The sequence below is a fragment of the Amborella trichopoda genome, chromosome 13 (assembly GCF_054954075.1).
Source record: "Amborella trichopoda isolate Santa Cruz 75 chromosome 13, AtrichopodaSantaCruz75HAP2 v2.0, whole genome shotgun sequence".
Lineage (NCBI taxonomy): Eukaryota > Viridiplantae > Streptophyta > Magnoliopsida > Amborellales > Amborellaceae > Amborella > Amborella trichopoda.
The window spans coordinates 47,133,194-47,144,673 of record NC_142348.1 but is presented as its reverse complement, the minus strand read 5'-3'; the positions used below and the strand labels follow the sequence as shown (position 1 = coordinate 47,144,673).

Here is an 11,480-nt window from a genome sequence, read left to right as displayed (position 1 = left end):
TTCAAACTTATTTTTATTTGTATAGTAAAATAATGATAAAACAAGAAAATGCATACCAATAATTCTAATTTTAAAGTATAATATTGTCCTTAGTTAGATTTTAATAAATATTTGATGAGAATCTTCATACAGGGAACGAAAATCTCAATATTCGCATATTGATTAAAAAAAATGAAAGTTAATCATGCAGTATCCCCATTTCTTATTGGATTATTAAAAAAAAATATTTATAATTAATTTTAATAATTTTTTGGGATTTTTTTGAAGGATCAATCGACCTATTTGGCTGACTCTAGATCTGGATCACCGATTCACCGATCTGAATGGATTTTTGGGGTGCCCAGGGGCACCGATCCATTTTTTAAACCATTGCTTAGACCTAACAAAATAATGCACAATGGAGAGAGGAAATTAGTCCATGCTAGGACATGAGAGATCCCCAACAAAATAATGCATAGTGGGGGCAAGACATTTGTCCCATGCCATAGAGAGAGGATTCAAAGCATAGGTGGTTAGGATGGTGGGCTGCCATAACTATTGATTTCCATTCTTATCAGGTCCCATGTTAACATCCCAAAAAAAAAAAACAAAAGAACAAGAAAAAAGACAAGGGCCACATTGAACATATGAAAAGTATACTAATCTAGCAGTTTAGTTTAAAACATTTTGCTAGCAGCTCCTCGACCGTCCACAACAACAAAAGATGGTTGAGGGCTCTTCCTTCCTCCACCCAAAATCCATCTTGCATACTATACAAACCCAAAACATATATTTCTTCAGCTCAAAATCCATCTTGCATACTCTACAAACCCAAAACATATTGCTACATCCAAAACCCAACTAGAACATTCATTGCCTATATCCTTGAGCTCATCCCTGATGCGGTTAAGATGATCGTGCTCGATTATTTGAAAGGATCGGGCGACCAGTTGCGTCGATTCCTTACTTATCATCTTCTTTTGGGATCACCACACTCTTGTACTTGTACCATTTGGCCCAATACAAGTAATTCCCAAAGTTCACCGCACTCAAACCAGCCAACAGCCAATAGAAATAACTCAAGTGATCCCTATTCAAGTTGTTACCAGCAAGCCATCCATCACTCACCTTATTCACCACCTCCACCACCACTGTGCTAGTGTAGTACCCAAATGCCAAAGAACACCAAGATATTGAAGTCCCCAAAGTCTTCATCCCTATTGAGCTCTCACTGTAGAAGAACTCCAGCAGCCCCACCAATGTAAACATATCAGCTGCCCCAAAAATGGCATACTGAAACCCTAGCCAAAACACAGACATTGGCAAAGGATTCATGATATTGTTGGTATCCACCATGTTATGTTCTATAGCAACTGATTTTCTCTTGGTCTCTATGACCCCAGCAATTGACATAGAGATTATGGACAAAACCAAGCCCACCCCAATCCTTTGCAAATGACTGATACCGGTCGGGATCCCTGTCATTTTGCGAGCCACAGGGACGAAGACCTTTTCATAAATGGGGACGAGGATAGCCATGAAGATAAGAGGTATGACAGGAATGGAGGAGGCAGGGACCTTGAACTTGCCAAGGTGTGGTTCCATGGTCACTCCTTGTTGAATTGAGAAGGTTTGCAGTTGGGCCAGGCAAGTGTTCATGAAGATGGTGCTGGCTATAATAGGGAGCATGCGCATGAGAATCTTGGTCTCCTCTACTTGGGTCATTGTGCAAAGGTGCCAAGGGTGTGTCGTGTGTGTGATGCTGTCTTTAGGGATAGCCGCGCGGTCTAAGAACCTACAAAAAAAGAAATGGGCGCTAAGGATCTTTCTAGGAAAAGTATACAAAGAAACCATTTCCATCATTCTTATCTATCAAATTTCAAATCAAATAGTTATAAATGTACTTGTACCTAAACTAAAATCCCAACTATTTTTTTTTTGAATTTTATGACGTACCCCAAGCCATCTAATTGAACATATGATACTCATGATTAATTGTAACCTACTTGTACTAAAAGATAAATGATCTAATAGTATACTATCTCATCTTTTTGTTGTTGATGCTAGCATATAACCTCTATTAATTAACACAGGTGATGTACAAGAGTACTAGCCTACACAAAATTGTCAGTGAAGATGGAGGCTGGCAATGGGTTGGGTGGTCGGCTTGCCCTTCCCTAAAAAAATAGGGCTTGAGCCTCAATTGTGGCATGAGGGCTAAAGGCCAGGCTAGGGCTAGATTGGCTTGGTTTGGCCCAGCACGACCCTCCTTTTCCTATTTTATTTTCTTCATTTGTTTTTGGCCCGGACCTAACAGTGCTAGGGCCTGAACCCCTTTGGCCCGGTCCGAACCGGCCCTGGACCAAAGTTGGCCTGGCCTATGCCCGGCCCGTTGCCACCCCTAGTGAAGACTTTACAAAATTTGGTATCTTTTCTTTTTTAATGGTTGATGCATCAAAACACTCCATGGTTGATGGATCTAAACCAATGTAACCCTGGTCCTAAATTTAGACAATTTAGGTCAAATACAGAGATGTAGAATTCGAATGTCTCCTACTAATGTGCGATGCGGAGCTACGGCTGATAATGTCAGCTCTTTAATACATCAAATTGTAACATTTGGTTTCAAGTGTAAAAACACCTTGGGTGATCTTTTACGACCCGAAAAAATTCGAAAGAAAGTATACAAAGCGACTATTTATTTTGAAAAAGGTTTTTATACTTCTCCTACAGTAAAGAAGATCTATTCTTCCCCTACTATCCAGCCGTCCAATTTTGATCAAGATAGCCACTCACCGTTTGATCTTAGATCTAACGTTTAGTTTTTTTATGAAAATTGTATGAATATAATGTGTCACCTTTTCATTGGGGCGCACCTACAAAAAATATTAAAAATAAATTTTCAATAAAATATAATGACCAAAATACCCCTTGAAAATTTCAAGGGTAGTTTGGTCTTTTTTTTATTGAAAATATTATTTTTATATTTTTCTCTAGTGCGAGTTTAATAGAGCATTGGATGTCCAAAATTTGGTATCAAAATAGTTTATAAAAAAAATTAAAAATAAAATAGTGTAGAGACGTGATATTGTGATTGGGGCAATCTTAGCCTTCCATTCAAAATGGACGGTTGGAAAAGGGGAAGTATATAAATTTTATTTGGAAGGAGAAATATAGAAAGCTTGCCCATTTATTTTTGGTGCAAGAAAGTTACGATCATTCTAATCTATCTTATTTTAAATTAGATAGGGGCGCGGTTTGTATAGAGCCTAGGCTGTAAACAATCAAATTAGAGCCTACCTTCAAAGAGTGTTGAGAAATATGGTTTCACTACTGAAAATCTTTGTGATAGCCTTAAAATATGTTTTCATATTTATTTATAAATTTTAAAGCTTCAAAAATAGTGTAGATTGACAGATCTATGAAAACTTGAAAATTGACGGTCAAAAAATGTTTTACAAAATACACTATTTTCAAAACTTGAAATCCATTTTTTTTTTCTCATGTCCATGCATCTTGATGTCAAGATGATCAATTTGAAGATATTTGGGCATCAAAACAACCTCTTCTAGTGAATTTTTTTGAGGTAGGCTCAAATTTGATTGTGTAGAACCTCGGCTCTATATAAACTTTTCCCATTAGATAGTTGTAAGAGCTGTCAAATAGTTCTAGGGTATGGTTTCTATAAGGTTGCAACCTTAAACAATCTAATTAAGGCGTACCTTAAAATTTTATCATAACATGTAATTTTGTTATTAAAAATTCTTAGTATTATCTTAAGATCAATTTCCATACCTTATTAGAAATCTTAAATTCCAAAAATGGTTTAAATCTAGTAGATCTATAAATATATGAAATCTTGAAAATGGACAGTCTAGATAATGTGTTGCAAGATGCACTATTTCAGGACTCAAAAACTTTTTTTTTTTTATATTCATACATCTCAACGTCGAGATGATCGATTAGAAGGTTTTTTCAACATTAAAATAACATTTCCGATAGATTTTTGAGGTGCATATGTGATTTTACATTTAAGGTTGCAACGTTATATAAACTTTTCCCATAGTTTTATAGTATACAATCACTTTTCAAAACATCTTCGATTCACCGTGCGATGAAATACGATAGTCTTTTTTTTTTTTTGTAAGCTCTTGAAAGACCAAAAACATTCCTCCATCAAATAAAATGTCCTTTGTTACTCGTGGAGTGGCAATTGGGCTGGCTCCATAACTTTTTTTTTTTCTCTCTCAATTTATTTATTAAAGATGTTGTGAGAATTTTGGATCAAAGCGATTCCTCTAATGTTTTTTTCTCGCATGACCAACAATACAATTTGGTTCCATAAGATCACTTAATCATTATCCCATAAATAGTTTGTTATATTTTTTCTTGGAGAGGCCAACCGGAGCTATTGGGTTGGCTCCATAACTTTTTTTTTTCCTCTCAAATTTATTTATTAAAGATGTTGTGAGAATTTTGGATCAAAAAAATTCCTCTAATGTTTTTTTCTCGCATGACGAACAATACAATTTGGTTCCATAAGATCACTTAATCATTATCCCATAAAAAGTTTGTTATATTTTTTTTGGAGGGCCAGCTGGAGCATGTGACTAGCGAAATATGTATGTTTATTGGAAGGCTCGTGTAAATAATGTGAGTCCCCTATTGCAAGGTCACCCTGTCCGAGTATGCCTCATGAGATGATTTCCGGGGCAAGAAAAAGGCTAATGGCTCCTTAAATCCCTAATTTTAGTTGTATATCCCTGTGTTCAAAACCACTTGGGGCGGGTACTCAGGCCCATGCCCGATCCGAGTACTTGGCCCAAGTAATGCCGAGTACTGTAGCAGTAAAAAAAAAAAGGTTAAAATTTTATACAAATACAAAAAAAAATCCAGAAAAATAAAGAACGTATGTTTCAAGTAGGATTGAACAAAACACATCAAAATGAGGATAAAAAAAGTAGTAAATAAATAAATTTTAAAAAATCAACTTGTGATTGGGGGCATATTAAAAAAATCCAAAAAGATGGAAAATATAAAAATAGGTATTTACAAAAAGAAATAAAAAAATAAAAACACTTTCCAATCTTTAGCAAAAATGATAGAAAATATAAACAAATATATCACAAAATAAAATCTTTTTTTAAAATTTTTTTTTATGATTCTTTTTGTTTTCTTTTTAATATCCCACTATCGGGACTCAGACTGAGTAGTCAAACGCTGGTATATCCATGCCTCTGGCCAAAGTTGCTAATTCGTATGGGATGGTATTGAGTTACCATCAAATTGACATTTATGCGCAAACACCTTGTAATTGTTCAAATTAAAATCGAAAAAAAAAGCATGTATACTATGCTTCATGAGGAGTATAGTTTACTTCTACTCTCTTAGTCAGAAGACATACTTGGGAGGATTTTTTCAATCTAGACTTTTGGGACCCACTTAAGAATTACTAATTGTTAAAAAAAAATTGAAATTTGAGTTTTTTTAATACTTATATCTCTCTATTTAAAAATTGGATGGTCTCTGTCCAATCTCGAGATACTATTTTTTGTCAATTGCATAGAGGGTGCAATTAGAAAAAGTTTTAGAAATTTTTTTATTGAGGTTAATCTATGAGTTGAAGAGGTTAGATTCCCAAAGTTCGGAGTCCTGAGGTTTAATTCTAAGCTGAGTTTTACCCGAGGGAGTAAATGAAGTTCTACTCGCACATGAGTAGAATATCTTTTGGCTTGAAAAAAATAGACGACCACAATTGCATTTTGAATTTAAATTTTAACTTCAAAAATGTCAACGCAGAAGGGCATATGTCACTTGGATTAGCCGATGAGAAATCCAGAGCGCAACATAAAGTTTGCAAATTTATTTTTGGACTTTGAGTATTATCGATGACATATCCCATCACCGGATTTGATATCTAATGGCCAAAGATGATTTCAACCCCGACGTACTAAAAGCAAATTATCATATTATATACTTTTCTGTACAAATAAATAACTAGCTCTAACATATCCCTATTTTGTTGATAAATGATAAGATTATGTACCATAAGACGTCACAATTACCCTTAACCAATACATATAAAATCCCATAGCTTAAAGTATGTCTCAAACCTAGAGAAATAATATTTTAGCTTTTGTGCTTAGTTAATGACGTACCCCTAATTATCCGATTTCACATCTAATGGTAAATAATAATTTTGACTTCTTTATACTAAAACTAAAGGCCTTGTAGTATACAATTCCTAATAATAATTATAGCAGAGCAAAATCAAAAAAAGTATGCTTTTAAAATATTTTTGGCTCCAATTGAAACATATTGTCCATTTACTCCGTTCGGGTATAACACATTCTTATAAAATTTGTAGGATCCCAAATTTTGGGAAGTAATCACTTCAACTAGCTAACCTCAAAAAAAAAATTTTAGATCAGCCTCTATATGTGCCTCAAAAAAAAAAAAAAAAATTCAAGATCAAATATATATCGGAAAATATTTGCAAGAAATTTTATGCTTTTCGATTGTATTTTTATGATTTTAAAACTATTTACACCTAATTTCCAGAATTTTTAAATACTAGAGCTCTTTATTCCAAATTGTAAAGCTTCAAAATAAAACATGTTTTATTTACTACAATAATAGTACAATTGTATCTCCAACAATTTTTTTTATGTTTACCTGAACTGGTCTGTCCTTTTTAGGGTTTCACCTTGCGGTCCAGCCTCCTTGTCATGCAATTCATACAATTCTCCTGAATTTTTGGGCACTGAGAGTCTCCAATTACGAGCAGTGGCCACAAACACCTGAACGTTGAGAAAAAAAAAAAAATCAAAATACACCTAATTTTTTGATAATTTATCAATTTTATCTTTTTTCAGCTATTTCAATTCATGGTCACGTGGATTTCTATAGTTATTTTAAAAATTAAATAAAAAATATATAGGTAACCTACTAAATAGTTGAACTCTTGCATGTACCTAGACCCGATGGCTATACCCCACCCAGGTCCAAGTATTAGTGAAAAATTACTCGACAGGTCAGGTCCAGTTTGAAATCTTAGACCCGAACACTCTTCGGATTTGGGTCTGGGTTTGATCAGGTCCGGGTCCCACATTTCGCAATTTATGAAAAAATATTAAGATATATTTAACTACATAGATATTTTAATTTTTTATTCGGATCCAATCCGGTTGGGGTCCAGGTCCCACATTATATTTTTGGGACTGGGTCCCATAATAGTTTTTCGGGTCCAGACCCAACCCGTTGCCACTTTGATCAACATGGTTGCGATAACTTCATCTCTATGTATGCGGTGTTGTAAGTAGTTCCCACCATTTTGGAATGCCATATTTTCGCTTCATATCCAACAAGTTAATGGAACTCTGATGTGGCTGGTCCCAAGCCGATCATATCGGTCCTAAGCCCGGGTAAAAGAAGAGGATTGTGTTAGGTAGGGCGGCTAGCATAGAACTTTACCACATCTTTTCATGAATCCGAAACCTATTTTATATGCTCATGTTAGGGTGTTCTAGACGTTCAGTCTGACTGAGGGTATGACCATTGATAGAGTAGAATAGCATAACATGATTTGTGCAACCAACCTCAAATATTTAGGATAGGACTCAAATGATAGTGATGATGACGATCGAACCAGTTAAGTGGACAATTATAAACCCATTGTTTTATGAACTTATGAGTGATAATATTGTTCTCTATCTCTAATATTCCATGATCCATATGTAGTACCACTACATGTCATAGTTATTAAGAGCAGATTCCAATTGGTCAAATGGTTAGCCAGTGCCTTGATCTTTCTGGTTCAAAATAAAAATCAGGTTTACTTCGAAGCTTGATAAAAACTTTAAATATTTTAATTGTTCCACTCTGTCAGTTTTGACCAATTTGACTAGCTAAACAAAATTGAATAACTTTTTAAATAATATATTATATTATTCATATTTTTAACATTATACGTTTAGAATCATGTCCATCTAATTTGATTGGTGATTAAAATGGTTTTAATTTGACCAAACCCCTTATTGATTCAATAGTCAGTAGTCCCTATGTATGTAAAACTTATATACTGTGATACATATAGCGTACCAACTGTAACCTACATCTCACATCAACCACCATTTTGAACCAGAGGAAGGTTGATGGACTGAGAGAGACTGATTTAGTCTCCATCTTTGACCATTGATGGTTCAGGATGCACTTCGCAATGCACACCAAATGCCACCATATTATGCAAAGCTTAATCGGGTAAACTATTTATGGGCATACTTTATAAAGAAAAAGCAAACCATGTTAGAATTTTAGGTTTCAAATAAGGATAGGGTTTTGTTGAGTCCGACAACTCATATGTACACATGCGCCCCCTCTTTAAAATCCATCTTAAAAATGGACTTTTGAGCCAAATTTTTAGGGAATCATGATCTAGCCCAAGGTGAACATGAATATGAAAGAAAGCAAAAAAATTTAAAATTTAAAATGTGTTTTTTCTTTTTTTCTTACAAGTTATTTTGATCTAATGCACTTCACACAACGTCCATCTTAAAGATGAATGTTCGTGGGCTTGCGTCCACTGACTCACATAAAATTTTTCCTTCAAATAATTTAGTATCAACTCTTTAAACTGTCCTGATGCCAACAAAATTCAGCTCAATATGCACTTGAGTAAAGAGAGCAACAATGAAGAGCATTCATTGTTCACATCAAATGGTTGAGGAGTTACTACAAGACCGTTTGAAACCCAAATGCAAACATTACTAAAAAGAAAAAATCCTATACTAGCATATTGCACCAATATATTGGTATAGAATTTTTTTGCTTATTGGTATTTTAAAAACCGAAGAGGTGGGTCGAATCAGCTAGCCACTGGTTATGAACCGGCTTGGAACAATCCTAGCTACTAAAAAAATGAAAAAACATAAAACAAAAAAGCCGGTTCGAACTACGTGAAATTGGAGGGGTCTTCGGCTCAATCTGCCCACCCACCAGCACCGAGTCGACTTGCCCCTAACTATTATGCGCAAAGTTATTATACTCCCCTATGTATAAACTTGGTTCATTGACGGCTTTGGCAACGAACTACCCTTAGGTATAGACTTGGTATATAAAAAAATTATAAAAAGTATAGTTTTACTAAACTAGTCGATCACAATTAATTGAAAAAAAATTACGATGATGATAATATTTTTTCTAAATTATTTAACACACACTCTCTCTCTTGAAGCTCGAATCCTCTGCCAAGTTACTTAGAATTCCTAGCTACATAAAAAAAATTATAGAAATTATATCCTTTTACATTTTTTTTTGTTTTGAATTTTTCATATTGTTTATAGCTTAGTTGGCATTTCACTTTTTCGTATATTTTAAACAATTTTTTTGATTTTTTAAATTTTTATTTTATTTTTGTTATTTTTTTGTGTTGGTCAAGCGAGTCCACTCGAACTCGCACACTTAAATGGCAAAGACCAACTACCGAGCCAAGTAAATATTCTCTCTTACACACACATTCATACCTGCAAAATTCGCAGCACAGGGCTCCTCCCAACCGGCACATACACCCTGTAATTCGACCTGCCTAAGTAGAGAGAGAAAATCGCAAGCAAAATGGCCACAGTGCAGATCCCAAACCCCCATTCCCAACCTTGATTCACACTAACCCACACCACGAAGGTCACCCCAAAAGAAGCTCCAATGGTGAGACTGAACAAGAACCAGTTAAAGAAACTCGAAAGATCAGGCGCTTCTCTCTCATCTCTCTTATCAAATTGATCAGCCCCAAGAGCTGGTAATGCTGCTTTTACGCCGCCGGTCCCAAGAGCTACCAAATAAAGCCCAGAGAAGAGAATTGCAGCTTGCCCACCATGAGCTGATTCACAATTACTCTGAGAATTGTTGCCTAAAATGGGGCACATCTTCGGCCTCATGAAATCGAAGTGGGCTTGCACTGTAAGAAGAGCATACCCCTGTTTAAACAGTTTGTAGAATGAATTAGTGTAGGAAAGAGAGAAGATGGGAATGGGATGAGCATACCCCTGTTTAAACAGTTTGTAAAATGAATTAGTGTAGGAAAATGAGAGAAGATGCCAATGGGATGTGAGACTTTGTTATGAGCATGGTTCCAAAACTCGGCCGAGCCTTATGGGTAAGGTAAGGCGAGTTTTAGCCGAGTAGGTTGTACAACATGTTTTTACACTTCAACTATATTATCACGTCAATTTTATTTCAGATGCACTCGAATGGCTTATTGGGAGAGAGAGAGTAGGCTTCCTTTGGTTTGTTGGGAAGACCAGAATTGGCCATTTTGATTTTAAGAAAATGATCAAAAGAGAACTTACAATGAGTTCTATGAACCCAAAGATAATGCATGTCTTGAATCTTGAGAGAAAGGTATCAGAAATGAATCCTCCCATTATAGGCAAAAGAAATGAAGTCCCCATAAAGTTGGTGAGAGTGTTAGCAGATTTAGTCAGATCAAAATTCATGTAACCACTGAAATAAGTCACCAGACTGACTGCACTGGCAATGAATGCCATGTTCTCCATTGCTTCCATGGCTGCAAAACCCCAAAAAAATACGCAAAGCCAGAGTTCAAGTGATACCACCAAACCCAAATCCAAAACTTTTCACCAAATTTAGAGAATTATCTAAAAATTAGAGAGGAAAATACTAGTATACACTAGTTAAATTTAGCTGAAATTCTCAAAGAAGATATAGAAATGACCATAGACAAAGAGAACAGCTCTCCTTCCTCCCAATTTCTTAGGCTGCAAAACTTGGGCCTTTCCATCTCTGCAAATACCCTATTCACATTACGTTTAGAGAAGGAGAGTTAGTTATAACTAAATTTGGCATAAGAAAAGAGGAATGAAAACAAGATTTAGGGTTATGTTAAAAAGAAAAACAAATCAAGATTTAGGGTTTACCATTGTTTTGGTCTGTTCTTGAAAATAGAGAGCTGAAAGCTTATTGTTCCTGCTTTTTGAGTCCCATTGCTATATGTATATATAGAACAGGATTACTTTCAGTTGGGGTGGTTGACTTTTGTTTTGTTAGGCAGAGAAGAAGGAGCGCATGATACTTCAAGATTCCTTTGACCGTTCTTGTATTTAAATGGTGTATTTATGTTGGTGACTGCAACTTTTAGGCCATCATTTATTTATAAATATGGTTTCAGAGAGTTGTATGAATTTATAAGTATGGTTTAAGACTTTTAAGAGAGCTGTATAACATTAGTCCCTGTGGTTATGGGTTGCCATTATCTGTTTGTCGTTGTGCTCCCCTGTTAGGCCACACACAATACAGTGTATGCCATACACGCACAAACAGACGGAGAGAGAGGCCAAAGAGAATGCAACATCGATATAATATAATAATATATATATATATATATATATAGAAACTATTATATAAGATTGCAACTTTAAAATGAGAATTAGATATGCACGTCAAAAATCTATCGGAAAGGTTGATTTAATGTTGAAAAACCCTCTATT

General features: G+C 35.1%; 1 protein-coding gene across 2 annotated transcripts; it reads right to left on the bottom strand.

Annotated features, from left to right (window-relative positions):
- Positions 1-526: 526 nt before the first annotated feature.
- On the bottom strand, positions 527-10,992 carry LOC18438306 (protein NRT1/ PTR FAMILY 4.5). 2 transcript variants are annotated; one of them, XM_020669945.2, is made up of 6 exons: positions 10,911-10,992; positions 10,709-10,787; positions 10,323-10,540; positions 9,501-9,950; positions 6,655-6,779; positions 527-1,774 (listed from the first exon to the last, which is right to left on the bottom strand). In XM_020669945.2, the coding sequence occupies exons 1-6, from the start codon at positions 10,911-10,913 to the stop codon at positions 943-945; spliced, it is 1,707 nt and encodes a 568-aa protein (XP_020525604.1). In that variant the 5' UTR covers positions 10,914-10,992; the 3' UTR covers positions 527-942. The 2 variants fall into 2 exon arrangements, with proteins under 2 accessions (XP_020525604.1, XP_088712808.1); XM_088856682.1 differs by lacking the exon at positions 527-1,774 and adding an exon at positions 4,509-4,818.
- Positions 10,993-11,480: the final 488 nt, after the last annotated feature.